The 21,201-nt window shown below is 36.5% G+C and overlaps 1 protein-coding gene across 2 annotated transcripts in view; it reads right to left on the reverse strand.

The window, feature by feature from the left end:
* Window positions 1–793: 793 nt before the first annotated feature.
* Window positions 794–21,201, reverse strand: part of MAN1A1 (mannosidase alpha class 1A member 1) — a 149,743-nt gene continuing 129,335 nt past the window's right edge. For both annotated transcript variants that reach the window (XM_069805137.1, XM_069805138.1), the window contains exons 9-12: window positions 11,668–11,887; window positions 10,685–10,857; window positions 5,059–5,174; window positions 794–3,729 (exon numbers count right to left, since the gene is read on the reverse strand). In XM_069805137.1, coding sequence (XP_069661238.1) covers window positions 3,603–3,729; window positions 5,059–5,174; window positions 10,685–10,857; window positions 11,668–11,887 — 636 coding nt within the window. In that variant the 3' untranslated portion in view covers window positions 794–3,602. The remainder of the gene's footprint in view (window positions 3,730–5,058; window positions 5,175–10,684; window positions 10,858–11,667; window positions 11,888–21,201) is intronic.

Raw genomic sequence — 21,201 nt, forward strand, 5'->3', positions numbered from 1 at the left:
AATATCTTAACAAGTACACACAGTACTAATCTGCATCAAACCAATCTGCTGACAAAAATTCATGAGTATAGCAGCCAAACCAGACTATGCAGCAGATTCCTGTAGTTACTTCTGCAACACACTTGAGAAAAATTGTAACAAGTTGAACAGATATATTAAAAGACTTTATTCACAATAGAGAAATTTTTACAAATATAAGTTCTTAAAAATTAAGCATCTTGATCTATTATGTATTCCATAATTTCAGTTTATATAAAGATGAAAAGACTAAATGGACTATGTACAAATCAAAACCAATTTAAATGCATGATAGAAATGGATAATATGTATGATGAAGTCACCATAGAAACAGTGAGCCATTGGGCATTGCAAAAATCTGTGTACAACCAACACGTATGCAATACTTAATCTCACAAACAATCAAAACATTTTCTTTTTTCCCATGAAACAGTGTGGGTGCCATTTAAAGTGATCTACCTCTTAGGACTTAACATAGGCAGATTTAAATGAATTATTATGCTACAAAGAAATGGGAAAAGTATAGACAGTGTGTTTATGCAAAGATACCAGTCTATTCCCCCCTCCCCCCCCCGCAATTTCTTTTGCTGTTATGAGTGACTGGGAACACAAAGTGACCATCACTAGCCACTTCCACACAGCTAGTTCAGTGAACGGGAAGTAAAATGCATGTTATCTTGGCAATCTAACAAGCAGTAGTAAGTACTGACTGTTTCAAAATGATTGCTCTAACTTTGGTGTTTTGGGGTTAATTAAAAAAAAAAGGAGGAAAAAATCAATATATTCTCAGTTTATGAAAAGGCTTTTTTCTTACAGTTGGCAGATCTACACGTTGTACAATCGTCTCGTCTACTTACATTAGTTTACAAAAAGTACAGTATAGTGCAGTTTGTACATACAACCTGAATACCAATACCAGTCACATCAAATTTGTGCTCTTTCAAATCATCGTAACTCCCAAACTAAAAAAAAAAAAAAAAGTCATGCTAAGTGTCTGTATTACAAGGAAACAGTCATGATGCTTATTATTTAAGTACATAGGGCCCAATGCATACAAGAATTGTATGTTTGTAGCCTGCTTTTTGAGACACAGAGAAGAGCTATCTATCTCATTCTCCACTGTTTCTCTTCAGCTTGTTAAGTAAAGGCAAGATCACTAGACACAGCTGGGGGAAGCATAGTGTGGTTAAGAAAAAGAATGTAAAAAGAGGCTTACAAAACACATTTCTTAAAGACTGTTTTTGTCTGAGCTACTGTAGTTATTTAACTGGTATGAGGCCTATAGCAGCACATGCACAACCATGTGGTAGGCAGCAGCAGATGATCCAACAATGATAACAGATAAAAGTAATTACTATTACTTTTTGGTTTAAGAGGGAAGAGAACTCTTGTTTTTATTCCACACCTATAATTTCTCTGTGCTACTTGGGGTGGGGGTGTATGTGTGGAAAAAAGCTCCTTATAAATACTGTTTCTGAAGAAATACAATGAAATATTATAGTCTTCCAACAATACAAATTCTGGAGTATCAAAATCAGCAGGAGTTCTGCTTTTCAACAGGAGAGCAAGACTTCATTCTTGCTCGTTCAGTTTCAGAAAGCGGTTACTGTGGCATGAGGGAATCCATACTTTAAAAAAGAAAATAATAATAATTTAAAAAAGGCAGTAAAGTAAAAAGTCTGGACTCAATGCACCAGTTCCACGTAAGCAGGCTTCATCTGAGGCAGATGCACATATGTTTGTATCCATTCTCCCAGCTCTGGGTTGCCCAGGCTCAGCAGGGTACCCCTATTAACTTCCATGTACGAACGCACAGCTCTGCCAGTCCTGTGATGGAAGGATCAGCGTCACTGAAGATGCTCTTCCCTTGCCCCCTATGTAAGTAAGTGTCTTGGGTGGCTCATGTGGCACATGCCATCTTCTCTGTCTGTAGGGGAAGCAGAGAGGCAGGGGCTGTCTTTACAGATGCCAGAGGGTGAAGTTTATGGGTCACTCTCCAGCTGCTATATATAAAAATATAATCCGTTATCTTTGCTCTTGGCTTCTACCTAAGAAAAACTACACTGCAGACCTCTGTCAGTACAGAAAAAAAATGTATTCTGTAATGCCTAAAACAAATGTGCTTCCTCAGCTATGATTAGCTATGCTGGACATGTGAGCTAGCTTAATAAATACCTTTAAAGAAGATTACTGTTCAGAACCATATTTGTTTTGCTGCAGTCAAATTAGTGAATAATGTGCTTTCTCAGAATAGGAAGCCAGGTGTTACACCCTACTCAAAATACATGAAAGTCATCCTGTCATTAAATAAAAACATAGGTAGACTTAATAATCATGTAAACCACTCCAAACTACTACACTTAAGTAGAAACAGGAATTAATTGTGCCTAATTTTTTTTTTCCCTTTGGTGATGCTACAAAGTAAAGTATTTTTGGCAAAGCTGTTACCTTTCTTAGTAAACCAGGCCTCTAATCTAGGGAGTAATTTTAAGTACACTGTGTTTCCGTCACTTCAAGAAAACGGACTCAGTGCTTTCAGAAAGTTTGAGTTGTACACTGGATAATTTCCTCTCTGAATATCTTTTAAGGAGACAAGTGTTCTTCAAGGCATCTGGACATCTAACTTTATTAATGTAGATTGTCAAGTCTGAACCTATCTGAATGTTTGGGGAAGTCCCAGAAAACCAGCTTGCCTCTGGTATAATTCTCAGCCTCCAGGAAAATGTCATAAAGTATTTTTTATGTCTTTTTACCATCCAACCAAATGAAAGTTACTGGACTAAATACATAAAGAAGGTAAGACTCCCTTTCTTAATATGAAATGATTATCTTATTTTACTCTCTATTAGCCTGACTAAAGACATGACATTAACACCACTTAGAAAAGGGAGCAAACAATTTATTCTATTACAATATTCTAATCAAAACCTGAAAAACTAAGGTCTGCTAACTAATGTGCTAAATTCATAAAAACTAAGTTTAGACTAACTTCAACATATACTGCAGTTTCAGAGTTGTGTCTGCATGAGATGAAAATATTCCTATGTAGACTTCATTGACAATGAAATACATCAACTACTTTACCAAGTAATGATAGACCCGCATAAAGAAGAGGCTGTCACAGTCACAAGATTTGTCTTGGATGACACACAAAAATTAACACAGAACAAAAGAAAGAAAAAAGCTCTTTATACTTAATTCAATATGGCTTTTTGCAACATGGCAAAATATTACAGCTTAAAGCAGACATCTCCTCACAGAGGAGAAAAAGAATTTTGCAGTCAAATTAAAAGCATAACAGGAAACAAGTAACATGCAGACCCTCTTTTGGCCAAGATGACACTGCAGCCTAACAAAATCTGGAGAGATGTCCTATTTCTCTTCTAAGAGGTGGTTCAGCTGGATTAGAGGACTGAGGTTTTATCATAATTAGTTTGGGTCCATTCATAAATATTTACTGTTAAAGAAGACAGACTGCAAAACACTTGATTTAAAAACTTAACTCAGGAATTTAAAACCAAATCATGTGCCCAAGTCCTGGAAAGAAACATAAGGAATGAAACAAAGTATAACTTAATCTTCATCTATTTCTGGTTTTCTTCTTTATTCCCATCATCTTTGTGAAGAACAGGCAGAGGATGGGCCTCTGTGTTGAAGACCCAATGTTCGAATGGAAGAAGATCATCTTCAGAAAACAGCAAATACAAGTACCTGGCAAGAAAAAAAGCAGGAAATGTGACACCGCAGTAGTTTTCAGGAAAACATAAATACCTGATTTCCCTATGAATGTATCAATGGAAAGAGGTAACTGCACACAAAACACCAGTAAGTCCCAGAGTCACAATGATTAGCACACAACTTTGGGGCTACTCAACTCAGACTAGACTCAAGGGCAATAGCAACTGGAGACCAGCAAAAGAATGCCTCTGTCCTGATAAGAGGGCAAAGAAGTTTAGGCTATCAAGGTTAAACATCAGTTTGCTTCACTTTCATTTCATCCTTGCTAATTTTATTACATATTGTTTAGATAATATACAACCATAGTAATTTTTTTTCCTCCTGAATGTCTACATATGTCAAGGTGTAGGAATGAAAATGTAGTCCAATCCTGTCTTACTTCTGAGGACAACCTCTGGCTTAGGATTGTTAAAGACAACAACTAGCACTAGACCAGTAGCTTGAGCATCCATTTACTAAGACAGGATCTATTAAAGCCAGCAGTAACCAATAAACAAATCCAACGTTTATTATCATGATACAAGGTGGTAGCTACTGTAGCATGATTATTGTTAGGGATGAAAGTCTGCTTAGCAAATGAGATTTTATTTTTTCTCAATTGCCGTCCTTCCCTGAAGGCTTTTCTTGGTCTAATTCTGATAGTGCACTCCCTCTACTATACCTTTTAAATTGGCCTATCTCAAAAAAATGCCACCATGTATATAAATGTATTTACGGTATTTAATTTACTTCAGTATTGCACTTTCTGTTGAAATGGCATGATTGCTTCTTTCTGGTCTTTGCAAGAACAAGTTGCACAACAACAACAACAGTGAAGAGACCAAGACAAAGCTTCCTTTATTTCATTAAAAACTTAGGAGACAATGATAGATAATGAAAGCTTTTGGTTTTCTCTCTTAACAGGCCCTGTGAACGTACCATGCAAGTTGACTTTTTTCTTTTTCTGTAGTTTTAAAATGAAAAGTATGCAATACAAGCCTGATAAGTCCTTTGTCTACTCAATTTGTTTCATTAGTGTTGGCATATATAATTAGATCCTATCAAAGCTAGGAGACTTAATTTCTCAACAAAGACTATCGAGTACCTTTATCAGAAGTAAAAATAACTTCCAGAAATCATAGAACTTAGTTTATTGATATAGAAGGAAGAAAAAGGCAATTCAGCTTCCCATCACCTAAGAGAAGCTCTCGTATTTCAGTCAGATTTTGTTACATGAATGTCAAGGGTACTAATGAGAAATACTTATCTGTAAGGATGATACATAGAACTACTTCATATTAATGAAAGTCAACTTTAACTTACTTGAGTGTCTCTGAAAGGAAGAAACTTTGCTGCACATCATCATGGCTTTCATGATTGTTATAAACATCTCTAATGCCGGAATAGCCACCATCCACTCTGCAGTGTTTTTCCAGTGCCTGAAGAGGGAGGGGAAAAACCAGCTGGATTAACAAAACAAATCATCTGTCAGTTTTTCTTTGTTTGACAATAAAACTCACAAAAAAAAATTGTCACAAATTTTTTGATAAAGAGAGAAAAACTAGAAAAAGCTCTAGATAGAAAACTCTTTTTAAAAAAAGACACACATCTAATTTTACATTTAGGAAGAGAAGCAAAATGATAAATTAATAACAGTGAACACAAACCAGTTTTCAGAAGGAAAGATATATGGATGTAAAAATATATGGATTTTCACTTATTTTCTTTTTCCTCTTTTTAATAGGAATAACAGTAGCCTCTCTTTCATAGGCTTGTCTATCAGCCTTCAAAGATTGTGTCACGTATACCTTTCTTGGTCATATTTCAGTGCTTAAAAATTATTGTGGTAGAGTTGAACACCATGATAAAGACCAGTCTTTTCCTTACCTCCTGCAAGTCACTTTGGAAAAGGAAAGGCAACTCTCCATTTTCTATGTAAGCTGTTTGGTTTTTCTTTGCAATTATTTCATTTTTTTCAGTGGGAAGCCTGTGATACTGGGCTACTGAATTTTTTTTCTGCAGTAGGTACTATTTTTGATACCTTTCTGAAAAAGCTTTGTCTGTTACAAAGGAGTAGATGGAAAGCTAGTATGTGGCTGGACTTAACGTGTTTTAGATATAAGAATGTGTTTTTCTCTAACTAGTTTCCAAACTGTGTATTCAGTTAAAAGGTGTAAAACAGATTATTGATTCCTATTTTACAATAAAAAGGAGCACACAGACCACCTAAAAGTATAGTTTCTTTTCTGCCCCCAGGAATGTTCCCTATGATCAGCTAATTTTGAAGGAGAAAAAAGACCAGATGAAGGGTGTATACAGAAGGGTAAAAAGCATGTACCTGGTGCTGGAAGTATAGAAGGTATATATGGTTATACTATTTAACAAACTTTGCTGCTTTTCTTTTATTTTAGACAGGTGTTTGCATTAGAAAGGTGGTACCTATATATGAGCCATAACTTTAAATATCCCTCTATCCAATACCTCATTTGAGTATCGGTTCTCTCATCACTGTTTTGTTTAAAAATACTCATTCATCTTTTTTCTTTATAATTGACCTATTTAACAAGGTCAAAAGTATTCTTAGCCTCTTCATTTTTCTTATTCTGTTTTATAATAATTCTCTGGTATCAAGCAGTATAATAAAGGAGTGAAGAGAATCTAAGATGATTATATTTAAAACAACTCATTATTCAAAAACAAATCCAGAAAATGCTCTTTACCCCTAAATAACTTCTCACAATGAAAATGACAGTAAGCATGGTGGATTACTACACTTGCTCAGGACCGCACTACCCTGAAACATGGTGCTTGCTGCAGAGACAGGTATTGAAGCAATAACTTTCAGGCAGAAATTCCTGGAGCTTTATCAAACCCCTGATGGAGAGATGGAAGACAACTAGTGCCTCCATTTCTGAAGTTATTACAAATATCACTGAAGTGATTACAGGATGTGTAGATTTTATTTAGGGAAAGATGCTGCATTTCAAACTGCATATGACAAAAAAGCTATGAAAAGGCAGAAGATATGCCTAAAACAAGCAAACAGGCAGAATAAGCATTTTCTGATGAGAGAGAGAGAGATGGGACCAAAAGTCACTAATAATTACTGAGGTATCCCATCACCTCCGCCTGCTCTAAAGGCTGTTCAAGATCTGTGTTTTGCTGTGAGTAGATATCCTAAATGTCCTTGTTTTTGCTTCGGTCCCTGTAGCTATCTGCATATATTTAGCTTGCATGTCAGGCTCTCCATAGTTTTCACTGGAGAGTAAGCTGCCTATTGTATATTTAAAAGGGATTTTTCTCCAGGAGAGATCCTTTAAAATATAACAGGCCTATTTGTCTTTTCTTATGTGTCTTTCGGTTCTTTAATTTCCTGGACACTTTTACTAAGTGACAAATATACTTAAGTTTAAACAAGTAATTTCCCCTGGCTGGTACTCCTTCCCTCTCGTCTACTTCAACCTGCAATGAATTCAAAATGCTGAATCTGTGTCTGGATTTTCAATGTCAAACAAAAGATTATGTTTAGCAAGGCACAGCAGAAGGAGAACTTGAAGGATAAGGCTATTATTCAAGGAAACATCTGCATGCTAAACAGGGTGAGGTAAAATGAAAGCAAATTGCAGTTGTGGTTTATGTGCTCTAACATGTAGTTAGAGCCTTCTTTATGAGTTCATTGTAGGGAGATACCATACAGGTACCTGAACACCCTGCTATGATGCAAACTAAGAGGTTAACTCGCACCATGTTAGCCATCTGGTAGTATCTACTTGATGCAAATGTGAAGCATCTTATCCTGTAAAGCTGCTTTCCACTTAACTAAAGGAACAGGACATTCACATGCAGCATTAGTATGAGAAGGCGGCTCGTGGTTGTCACCCTCCTTTAACTGGCAGCAATGGCCTTGTGCTTATATCTGCAGTTTCAGAGTACGGTGATGTTCACATTGGCAGTGGGGTAGTGGTGGGTGGGAAGAAACAATCAAACACATTTTAAAATAGTGGTTCTCAGAAAATGAGGGTGGCTAAGATCAGTTATGCTAGAGTAATCGAAAACATCAAGCAGAATGAAAACCAGCTGACAGGCTCAAAGTATCATAAAGGGAAGAAACAAAGGCAGTGCTGTGAATTCAAAATATGTGCCACATTTATAATGCAGAAAGGGAGACTTTCATGAGCTAAGCTGATAAAACCTTTCTGACTCAGTGGATATTGCTATTGGTCATAACTGCATTTTCTCCAACTGCTGAAGTACATACAGAATGATCTTGGACTCAAATTAAAGCAGCAAAGCAAGTTTCCAAAGAAAAAATGGAGAGGCTAGAGCATGTTTTTAGTCTATAAAAGTTAGAAGGAATTAATAGACTTGTTGGAGAGTTTAGAAGTCATGACTTGTAGAGCAGTGTCCTTTTCTACTACAAGGGCACTGGGAAAAAAACCTAATGAGTTCTTATAGCCAGTGTCATCAGTTGAAAATGGACATGAAACACCTGAAGAACAACTTTTTTGGGCAACAACACATGGTCTGATTGTTCCCCCTTTTTGTTTCAATCTCAGCTTCCTCTTTGTGCAACAGGTGTTGGTAATTAAACCAACTATATTCAGTAGTCATGGACTTCCCCAGGAACAAAAGGGTGGAGTGACATGCTCTCTGGTGCAAGAATAAGGAGCAAGAGGGAGCAGAATTTATGAAATAGTTGTGGTAAGCTATCATGACATGTGCTGGAACAAAAAAATACAGTATCAGGTGGAGCTCTATGGGCTATAAATATCAAGAAAGAAGAGAAAAAAAGAAAAAAACCCCTGATTTGAAACCTACAGCTGACTGTGTAACTTCTGTGAAGCTGTAAGATTTGTTTTGTGAAACATGCAACTGCACATTAGGACAGTGGAAGATGGGCCTGTACAGAATGGGACCAGCTGCATCTCCCACACATGGGCTGTAATCCACTACGTTAGAGCCAGACAAGAGTAACCACAAGAATGTTAAACAAGGAACACACTGGGAGCCCTAAGAAGGTAAACGAGTATACAAACCTGAAATAAACGCTAACAAACTGAACCAAGAGGATAAAGAACAATATTAAGGAAAACATTTCAGTTGTTTATAACAATGTTATCGGTGTGGGCAGCAACAATGAGTCAGGAAAAACATCTCCTGGAGAAGGAACACTTGGCATTGCTGAAGCCTGGTGGGATGTCTTCCATAAACAGACATTGTAAATATTCCAATTATAATCTGCCTGGGAAGATTCCAGTAGTAAAATGTGTGCCTATGGCTGGTGTTAGCAAAGAAGAAAGTAAGGGAACAGCACTCTAAATTAGAGGTTTTTTTAAAAAAAAAAAAATTGCATTTGAATCATTAACTCAGAAGCATATTGTTTCAGGGCCAATAGAGCCAATACTCAAGGGAGACAAATAAAAGGTCCTTAATAACTACCGTCTACCTAGCTGAATACAGCATTGACTGCAGATATGGAATTGCTGTGACTATTCAAACAAGGCGAAGTTAGAGAGTAGAAGTATAGTTAATGCTAGCAGCTATTCTTTTATGGAAAGCAGGTTTTACCATAAATTTCATTCTTCAAGAATATCTAATTACCAGACTTGAAACACTGTGTTTTCATGACACTCGACAACATTTGCGATCTGTTCAGTATCTCACATGGTGAATACTGAATACAATTACAGATCTTGGTTGCTGTTGAGGGAGCCAGGTAACCAGCGGATATCATGTCGCAGCCAGGTATATGGAGACATAACCCAGTAATAGCTCTCTAGTAGGGTCTCTCAGGAATGAGAAATTGCACGACACGAGCCTACACCTTCTTCCCTTAGTATAGAGCAACCTTCTACAACTAGTGGTGTAGGCCCATCCAAGAAAGTTATCATCATACACCCCTAGAAGCAAGAAGTGTTGGGCAAACAGACAAAGAGGATGTTTTTGAAATCCTGGAAAGCAGTAACTCTGCAAAGGAGAGCTCACTGTGAACAAAATATACAGAGTTTTGTTGGTTTTGGGGTTTTTTTTTTGTATTTTTCTTAAGTATACAGAGCTGCAAAAATAATATTCTTCAGCTTCCTGTATCTCCTATAAGATACCAGTCTGCTTAGAAATTCCAAAGTAAGAGTGAAAGGCAGATTAATTTAGCAAGGGCAACATCAACATGAGGAGAAAAATAAGTGAACTCTGAAAGTGTAATAAGGACCCATACCTGGAGGATGAAACATGGTAAATCCAAAGGCTCTCGTCTCTAGCAGCAAGAGTGATTAATCATTGAAATAAGGGAAACAATGGATTTGGCAAGCCAATTTTTGCAGTATAGACTAGCTGCCCTCTTGGAAGGCTTGTGCTAGACAAACACAAATAGCTAGATTCAGCATGACTGGTTGAAGCTCAAAAGGCTAGTGGGACACAGAAATTTAAGTCTAGAAGAGATTGTTATCATTAATGGAGTTCAGTCCAGATGACCTATGCTTTTTGAAAATGACCCATTTTTTAAATGTTCGGTACTATCTAGTACTTCATCTTGGCCTTCATCACCTTAATTAAAATCACCTTCGTACAATTACTGTTGAAAATACACTTCATAAAACTTATTTCCATGTACAAGGCTCGAATTTGACACACGTTTGCACTTTCCATTCATATGCAGCAATACTCAATACCTGGAGCAGCACATCCAAATATGAACCTGATCTAAGCAGCATTTAAGGAGGAGAAATCACAAGGTATTTTTCTAATATATATAATACCAGCAGTATTTGGGTTTGTCAAAATGATCTTAGTTCATCTATTTAGTAAATGAATCTCTGGAAATTTGAGTTGATGTTACTGATTTAAAATAAATACTTACTCTCCAACTGCTAAACAATATCCAGGTACCATTCAATAGCTCACTTAACAAGATACTAGGATTTAATAAGAAAAAAGTCCAATAGAACATTACCTCTACAGCTTCCCATCCCCACTGCCTGTACTTTGGGTCATGAGTGAGCCGCCACATGTACATGTAGGTCTCTATGACTTCTGGTCGTAGGATGTAGTATTTTTCATTTTGTCTTGTAGCAATGGCCTCAACACCACCATCAAATCTGAAGGCTTCTGGTCCCAGTTTCATGCCTAGCCAATATAAAAACACATGCTAAAATAAGGGCATTAAAAGAGGTTTCAAATTACGTAACCCACCAAATCAACTATCCTTTCATATGGCACAAAGCCAGGTTACCCAAAAGGTATATAATTTTTGAAAGATACTGCAGCATCTCCTGTTTTCATATTTTGTAAATAATTCAGAGTAGGAGAGAGCTGATTTTCATCAACGCCTTAAACAGCAGTTCAGTTTGAACAGTGATGCTAACATTTGCATTCTGGAAGACTTCGTATAACTAGCAACATGTGAAATTTTGCTTAAAAGACAAGGATATTTACCTTTCTATATCAAACTGGAAAATACACTCTGGGACCTGAAATGCTGCCAGGGTTATTTCTATAAGAAGATGAAAGAATCCAAAGAAATTTCTTGCACAGAAATCCACTTTCTTTGTGCAATTCTGCTGTTTGCAGCATTGTACCAACAGAACTGAGACTAAAATATTTTTTTGTGCATAAAACATGATTAATAGCTATATTGATGCATAAATGAACAGGGTCCCTCTCTTATCCGTATTCGGCTATACAGAAGTTGGCAAAAGGAAAAAAAAGCTATCATGTTAATGACTAGAGTGAGTAGATATGATCCAGGTGCACAGAAATTACCCATAAAACAGACTAGCCATTCTTAAAGTTACTCTTAGAACAAAGCAGCATTTGCTCAGAAAGGATGAGGAGCTCTCACCATCACACAACCTTCATTCAGCGTTACGTGAAAATACCGATGGCTGCCTTCACAAAGTCAAACTGTGAAACTAAACTCTGCAAGACGGTACTTACTCGTACGATCATAGGATTCATGGCAAGTCCTAGCAATTTCAGCACCAAGCTCGATGTGGTGGCCCGTCTTGTCATTAGGTGCTCCGTCTGCTCCTAGAGCAAACATGCCTCCAGCAAAACAAGTGAGATGTCCCATCTTGTGTTCAAGCAGTCCACCCTTCCACTCAGCAATGTATGTCAGCCCCCCGCTTGATTTTCGAATGAGGTGGGTCTCTATGGCCTGCAAAAAGTACATGATTTCAAACCAAAGGTACCATTTGGTAAAGCGTGAGGGACAAAGTTGTCTTCTATGTTATGTCGGTTGTTTTTTCTCCATATTGCCTTAGCTTATAGTAAAATGTAAAATGGATAATATGAGCTAGCATAACCTCAAAGTGCAGCCAAACCAACACAGATTAGCATACGTCAGCAACGATGATTAACTTTGCTACAACTTTGAGCAATTTACGCAGTACATTTTATAAAAATATTGGAAAGACCTAAAAAATACAATTCCATTTAAAAAATTTTTTTTCTTTCCCTTTCTACTTTGAGCAATTTCAGGTAATTTCACTTTTAATTGTGATTAGCCATGACTTTAGCTTCCATAGTTCCCATTTTAATTCTGACTTAAAGGATGTGGTTATTGATATAATTTGATGTCAATTATATGCAGACAAAACTCATATTCAAAACACCTGACTCAGTGAGTGCACTGAAAGATGTTAGGCCTCTGAGTCTATATGTCATTCCCAAAGTCCAATGAGTTTCCCCTCCCAGACTGAATTCCTCTGTAGTTATCAATCAAGAGTAGGGTCTCACTGAGATTTCTGGGGAAAAACCTAAGCAGAATAAAAATACAGAAATCTCCTAGAGAGAATTAGAAGTTGGTACCGTTACCATTGTATGGTCACTGATTACAAAATCCAGGAAAACAAGCTTCCCTTGTGGGAGGAACAGAATTAAAACAACAGAGGAGATGCAGAAGAACACATTAATTAGAAGTCCACAGAGTAAGCTATAACTCTTTAAAGGGTAACGGATGTGTTCAGTTATCCAGCAGTGCTCTGGTTTATTCTGTTGAAATCATAAGATCCGGAAACATGCATTATACAAGGGAAAAACATGAATAAAATATTAGTACAGGGAACTATTAATAAAAAAGCCAGGATTTAAAAAAAAAGTATTATAAAGGAAAGATTGTAGTTATTTCTTCCCCTTTAAACATCTGTAAAGGTTGTTTTTATAAGCATGAAAAATCTTCTCTGAACTAGAAGCATCAGCAGAATAACTGGACAAGTTTACTTACTAAGTAGGTTTTTTGTGCCAAGAATGTCACGTTGAAAACTACACTTTGTTTTCCACTAATATTAGTGCAAAGCACTTAGTAAGGATGTTTTCTGCCCAGCTCCAGACCCACTATTGGCTCAGAAAACTCCTCCATCCCTTTGTTTCCTTCTTGATTGTATGTTTTTAGCACTAGGTACCTAATGAAAAGCATACCTAAACTTTAAAGCAGCAGTAAATAATGAAGATTCCTGTGCTTTAAAACAAATCCTGCATAATTTAACCTATAAAAAGAGGAATTAAATATGAAAGGGGAATGGTGGGAGAACAGTTTCCTTAAGCATCCAAACCACAGACCCCGCTGTGGAAGATGAAAGAATTACAAAGGCTGAGTAGATGTTGAGCTAATTGGTGGTTGTGTATTCCAAATCCATATTAAAAAAAGCTTTTCTGTCAGGTTGGGAAACTAGTAGCGAAATACATAGGTACTTTTTTAAAAAATAATGTTCTTTAAAACATGTCTTTTGTGATCATTTGGGTATAAAACATTTGAATTTGTAATTGAAGAATTGACAAAACAGAGTTCAAAGAACCTGCTACAAAATGTATTAATGCATAAACAGGCAAAATTAGTGAGAAGACAGAAATAATTGGAAAACTTCCAGAATCTGTTTCAGAGTGCGGTTTGCATTTTTATTAAATGGTTTATATTTTGTAATAAGATGCCTTATTGTTAAAAACACAGAACAATTTGGTGGGAAATAGATTTCAGACTACTTACGCATTCTAAAAAATAAGCTACCTAAACCCAAGTTCAGAAATGAAAACCTTTTAATTTAATGAGATTTCATGAAACCTTTCAGCATGGTATCCCCATCTCACCAAATCAACAATTCTGGCAATAGTTGGTAACTCTACCAGTCAGTTAGCTGTTGAGTCAGAATTTATTTAAAAAAGAAACAAATATAAAAATAGGTTGATGACTAAATTTACCTATATTGCATTTTTTAGTGAAGAATTAATGAAAGACAGGATGAAGTATTACTGTACCTGACAGAAATAATGGTAATCATGTACCTTCAGAACTATAGTAACTAGACCAGAGTTGATTCTTGTAGTATGAAAATGGATTTTGCGATACCAATTAAGTCTTTCAGACTTCTCCCCCCCCCCCCACCCCCCGCCCTCTTTTGGCTCAAGATTGAAGTTCAGGCTGAAAAAAAGATGACTTCCACTTGGGAAATTTTAAAATTATTCTAACAAACTGGTGTTAAGAAACTAACAAATTGATGTTAATTGATGCTAAGAATGTCACAAAATAAAAATATATTTCCAAATTAATTATTCATGTTTAGTAAAGCAAATCGTCTCAGTTTTATAAATGGGTCCTATTAAGAACTAGTACATATGCCTATTAAAAGTTATTTTTATTATGTAAGCATCTTATGTAAAGCTATTTTTATTAGGTAATTATTTGATATATTACAGACTCTCACATTGCCTTGTCATACTTTGTACAATCATGGGTCCCTGAGTGCTAGTTAATACCTCTACCAATGTATGTACCTTTATTAACAGCATGCTAGGCAACTAATCATTTCTACCTAGACACGAAATCCAAATAACCTTCAGAAGCCATAAGCCCAAGTGTGCCGAACCTTCAAGTCCATCAGCACTCAACAAACTCACTCTGGGAGGCAGGAAAACAAATGCTGTAACTCGGTAAAGCCTAAACTTCATATGAAGTTATATGCTTATGAAGTAACAGTTTGTAGAAGTTACATGACTTAAGCAAACTAACCTCAACCGAACAGCTTTCGTAAAGCCTGACAGGCAGAGGAGCGTCTCTTCGCAGAGGGCTGGTAGCTCTTTTTGCGGTACTGGGCAGTGCACCAGCAGAGCGCACAAAACCACTGCCGGGGAGCTTACTGTGGGACTGGCAAAAGCTTCAGCTAAATCAGAGAAGTTTGGCCACTTTGGGGCTGAGCTAGACAAGCTGTTTTCGTCAGAAATAGGTTTCCCTTCTCGCATCACTATTCATCCATCCTCCAACTGAGAATAGAGAGACTAGCTGCTTGCCCTGAAACAACATTCTCCAAAGGCTTGCTAACAAATTTGCCGTATGAAAGTTGCATGAAGTTTGGAATATTCCAGCATGGCATCGAAGTGTGAGATTATAATGAATTTTTTAGGCGTGTTCCAGTTGTTTCAGGAACACAACATAAAAAAAAGTTATTATAAAAACCCAGCATATTTTCAAAAACCTCAAAAATGTAAATGCTTTTCATCTTAAAAAAAAGTATGACTTGCATGAGTAGAACATACAAAAGAAACTCCCCGACATTAACTATCGATGAATGTATTCATTGAAATTTTGAACTCCTGTATCGATAACAGTATTTGCAGCATTAAGACATGGTAAAACTTTCGTTTTCCCACAAGTCCAATGTAACGATAGTTTAATTTCAGAATTTACTTCCAAATGTTGTTAAAGCACTAATTCTGCAATGTATGTTTGTATAATGCACTTATATAATGCCTTAGTATAATAAAATATTTTCAAAGTAAACAATAAACAAAAATCAGTACTCTTTCAATTATCAATTCTGAATCTATACCCAAACTGCCAAAGTGCCACCTATCATCCATCTATTGGAAATTCACAAAACTGCCATTCACATTTTTAATAATGTGGTTATAATATGATGGTACATACTTCAGCGAGCAGCATATCAAAATATTTTTCAGCGATTTTCACAAAGACTGTAAGCGCCATCAGGCTAGACTGAACTTTCTGAAAGAGATTCATTTTTTAAAATAAGCTTGAGGTCCAGAGCAGGACTAAATTGCTAGCTGGGATACACGCGCTATTGTTTAAAGTATAAAAAAAAACTTGAATGCAACGTTGAGAAAGTACTAGGATGAGGAAGCAAAACTATCAGTTTAAATGAAGATATAATAAGGCTCTCCAAACTTGAGCAGTAGGATGGAAATTCGTCAGGGTTACAATCCCACAGGGAAATGCTACTTGCCATCTGCAGTGCTGTGGGCACGGTTCTGGCAGGGAAATCAAGTTACTAAACCAAGTTGTTATAAAAGGAGAATAAGTAGCATGGTGGCAAAGATCCACCCAAGTGAAAAGCTCTGTTTGGTAGAATTAATTCTGAATTTCATACTTAGAATCAATTTACTTTTATTTTGATATAATTATCTACACACTTAAAAACGGGACATGTTTATTTGAATTGCAACTCTATTACAGCTTGGTCCCCACCTACGAATAATTCCTTCCTGCACTGCTTGCAGATCAGGTGGTGTCATATTTATTGCTTAAAGATTATTATTTCATTTTACTGTAATGAATATTCTCAATATAAGCCAATAAACAGTATCTGCAAATAATTAAAAAAACCCTAGAAGAACATGGTCTTTGATTAGCTGAAAATACATTATTGATGGATAATTGTTTGGAGCTGGTACAGTTTTTAAGTAAATAGAAAATTAATTTTACTGTTTTCCAGAATGTATTCCTGCAATTCAAAGAGTAATTTCTTTCTTTCCATCAAGGTAAAGCAGAGACACTGTGCAACATAAAAGGTTACAGTGAAGAAGTGGCTGCAAATGTATGTTCCCAAAGGGAGCAATAGCAGATGCTACCTGGGAGTGACCAAAAGAAAAAAAAAAAAAAAAAAAAATTAAGACAACCTGATTTTAGACTGTCGTGGACAAAAAAAGGAGAGGAAGGAAGGGAAACTAAAGGAATATAAACAACATTTGCCAGATATTTAAAGAAATAAATTTACTGCATGTAAAGCTGATATGGCATACCGTTTGCAGTGTACCTGCAAGCTCTTGCAGCCAGACTAACTTTTATGGCTGATACAGTTCCTGGCAGTTGGGGTTTTTTTGTGCTTTTATGTAAGGCTCTGCTTACAGTCCTCACCGCAATAAAGCCTTTAGCTAAATTACTTTTTTTTCCATCTTGTAGGAAATTATTCCTTCTATACAACAACTGTGAAAATGCTTGAGCACTCAATTAGAAACACTAACAGTCCCTTTTACAGTTTGAATTGTGACTCAAGTGCACCTTGTATTACTCCTGGCATCTTTCTCATGAGTTCACATGTTAAAATTATGCCCTTGCCTATCTGTCACACTGGAAGAACTGCAGTGAATGAGACATTATGAATTGTTTAGGTTACAGGATTGCACATCGCATGTGTGTGTAATCTCTGTTATTGACAGTACAAAAGAGAAACTCTCCAATTTTTTCCAACCTGATTTCCTTCCCCCTCCTGCTCCCTTTCTTAAGGCAGTATGTTTTGCATTCTCTGCTTATCAGCCTGTTCCTTAAGCTTTACATTACACTGCCAGTCCTTGCACTTGCAAAATTAAGTAGAACTGGACCCTCCTAATAAATGCCTATTCTCCTTCACTCAGTTCTTCACTCTAAGCTTTTTCACGCAGCTTAAATGCTGTCTTCACCACCCCCCTTTCCTCACTCCCCAACTTGATTTTGTGATGGGAAGGCCTTCATTTACCCTTCGACTTGTTTAGGATGTTGAACTGGAGCGCTTACAGAGAAACATAGACGATACAGAACTGAACTCATCTCACTGTTAAAAGGAGTAAAAAAAACAATCCACAAGCTTATTTTTAATAGAGGGTATTCTCTTGGTGGATTATGCTGACAGGTAATAAAAATATTAACAGAGATGCCTACAGAGCATAGATGGAGGCTTCTCAGGAAAAATGTTCTGTACCTCAAAGTTGCTCAATTCAAAATAAACGTGCACCACAAAAAAGTTAACTCTGTTAAAGGAGCAGGAATAACAATTTACAAACCTCAAAATACAATGTACAACTGCAGTCCTACTTCCTCTAGTACTTTGGCATTTTACCTCTCCTTTTACAATAACTCTTTAATTATGATTAATGAATTTCAATGACTACTGCTGTTTTAACACCAAAAAGGTGTTTCATTTCCCACCTCAAGATGTCACTATAGCTGGAGATAAAACTGCCTTTCAAGTCATAGCCATACCTTAATAAATTTGAAACTTCAAAAATATGATCCTAGTTCTAAATTTCCAGGGTTTATAATGTTTGTTTTGGGGATAATTACAACTCCACAGGCTTCTTTACAACAAAGCGCTATAAATTATCTCAGTCCAAACTTCTAATATATTTTTCTTCCCCTAGGAATCTTCTTCATAAACAGTATTTTGACAATTTGAAGCAACAGTGAGTATGAAAGAGAATTCTACCACGTGATATTTCCAATAATTCAAAGATGTATAATGTCAATTGCTTACTTATCTATTTTAATATTTACAGCTTGCACCAATATATTTTATTGCTTTGAAACAGCACACAGCAGGCAGGGCAGGATTATTGTGGTTTTGCATGTTGTGAGTTTTTTTAAGTCCTTTGCCTGTTTTCTTGACTTTAAGTTACTTCCCTCAGGTTTCCTCTGTTGAGTTATCTAATGCAATTGATACTTTTCTTCAGCAATCTTCATAATTCATCAACTTTATCTTTTATCCAAAATTCCAATGAGTTTATTATGAAAAGTTTAAGATTTGCATTGTTGCATTATTACAGCTGTTTTGGAGATGGCAGAAAAACACTGCACTTTTTTTTTAAACTTCCTATTTATTAGTTGATTCTGTTTTGTTAAATGTCATTCATACAGGTTTTAAATACGTCTTACAAGATGCATGAATCACGTGAAAGCATACAGTCAGAAAAACTAGGATGGAATAGGAAGGTCAAGCCCTTGTTACAATATTTAAATACTTCTGCCAAAGAAAAGTGCCATCTTCTTATACTGAGGTCCTCACTGCTTACTCAACTGTGCTTTAAAAATCAAAACTGAAATCTGAACACAGAAGAACTTTCATTTGTTTAAACACAATATATAAGAAGCATTTTGAAAGCAGTAAGGCACTTACTGCTTTTAGACTTAAGACGTGTTATACAGACAAGCTTACATGTGAAATGAAATATGAGTGCTTATAATGGAGATGCCTAAATTTTTAAAATGGAAACATTGGCAAACATTTAACTACTATGATACCTATCCATCTGATGATTAAAAAGATGATTAAGTTCTAGGGGAAAACTGATAATTTACTTTTGTTTGGAAATCTAATTATGTTTCCCCCCCCCCCAGATCTATTAGTGTCTCAAAAAGCACCAATGCTCTTGCACTAAATGTACTTAATGCTGTCTGCTACCAGAAGGCTAGATTTATTCATATTCTTAAAACAGTATTAATGGAATAGCATGAATCAAAACAAGTCACTCTCAAAATGTTACATTATGTATTTTCTGAATATTCTAGAATAAGTACCTACCGCTCCTGACAAGCTTTTTTGCTGTCAGAGAAGGAAGGCAAAATAGCACAAATAGTAAGGACACAGCTGCTCTGACAACAAGAGCAAAGCCACGAGCAAAAAGGGACAATTTCTCTTGCAAGACTTTTCTAGTTAAAATCCTCCTTAGAGTTCTAACAACATTATAGCTTGCTGCTTCTCCTGACAGTCCGTAAACAAGCAAACATTTTAATAAGTACTTTCTACAGTCCAAAACATAGACACTGTGCAGTTATAAGTAAATTATTAACAATTTAGAAATCTGCAGAAGCCTGTCTTTAGTCTTGATGCTTTCCATATGCAGTTATAGAGAGCCTCAAAACTCCTGTCAAGAGGAGAAATACAGGGAAAAGACTAAAAAGGAGCAGCGAGTCCTCTGTATGTTCCTGTCTGTTAAGCGTAATGAATCTTGTGTTCCTACATAATACAGCTATACTATCGCTACGTGCAGAACACCAGTGCAGCTGGGTGATAAATATTTTAAACATGACAGCTGACAAAATATGTAAATAAACTGCCTGTTTATTCATTTTTACATGTTTAAATTATAGACAATACCTCCCTTCCTCCCCCCAGAATATATGCAGTAGGAATGCTGGGCACCCTGCACCAACTGTTTCATTCTGAAGATGGGCTCCTATTGCACCACCTGCCCTATTTATGTATTTCCTTCAATGCCAAGAAGTGCTCAAGTATTGAATGTTCAATTCATTAATCTACTTTTGGCTTTACTCAGTGTGACAAACTAGTCTAATTGAGTTTTTGCAGTTCTGTCATTATCCACATCAGTTATGTCGTTTTTAAGATCACTACCATCACAAAGCAAACCACTTCAAGCAACTTAATGGAAACTGCAGTCAGCCCAGACCAGCCACCAGACTGTCACCACAGTTAAATGGACCCTCATGAAACTCTGGAGATGAAAATGGCCTATCTGCCAATATCATGTTTTCAGTTTGCTAAGAACACGTTGTCCTCTCCCTCATTTCAATGAGAAAGGAGTCTACATGGATTTGTTTTATTTATCTGAAAGGCTGAAATCTCAACAGCCCCAGAATACATTCACTACTTAATGATGACAATTAAATATACCACCCCCCCAACAAAATCAAAACCATATAGCTTCCTCTGGCAGAGTACAAACTGAGTATATCAAGGCTAGTCTCAAAAGTTAGCAATGTGCAAAAAAAAAATTATAAAAAATTAAAAAGCGATCCTATATATTTGCTGTCTGAATACTCAAAATCCCAAGGCCAAAAGTGACTTTTTCACCTTTTGATACCGACAAAAGTTTACTGCATTCCTTAATCGCCAACCCAGTGTAGCAGCAGCCTGAATTTCAGGAGTGCTGTTGAAATCTGGCAGAGAACAGCTTCACAACACCTACTCTTCTTTGTGCTATTTCCATTGTTTCTACTTTCATGTGCTAGGTTCACTGAAGATCACTAGTTTTCTTGTTACAATCTTCTAAGCAGTTGTTACCCAGTAAGAAAAAATTAAACAATCTAAATGTCTAAAAGTAAACTACCCTGTGTAAAGGTAAAACTGCAGATCGCAGTGGCTTTACCTCTCCGATACCACGGGGCCACCGTGGGCTGCACTGAACTGAGCTTCTTGGGAACTGTTGGCAAGAGATTCTCCCTCTTCCTGTGAAGTTCTTCCAGGCTGAGTTACTACTCTCTACAGCCTTTAGATATGCCACTTCTCTACAAATACACTGAGGAGGGGATGAAGGTGGCATCAGAGAGAGAAAGAAGAAATATTTAAGATGCAGAAAGCTTGCACCAATGGCCATAAATAAATGCAATGGGAAAATTTGGAAAAGATACCTGACCATCGGACATCAAGTGTGAGAAAACCTATTAACAGGAGTAGCGGGAAAACTGCCCTT

This window comes from Haliaeetus albicilla, chromosome 17, assembly GCF_947461875.1.
Source record: "Haliaeetus albicilla chromosome 17, bHalAlb1.1, whole genome shotgun sequence".
Classification (NCBI taxonomy): Eukaryota; Metazoa; Chordata; class Aves; order Accipitriformes; family Accipitridae; genus Haliaeetus; species Haliaeetus albicilla.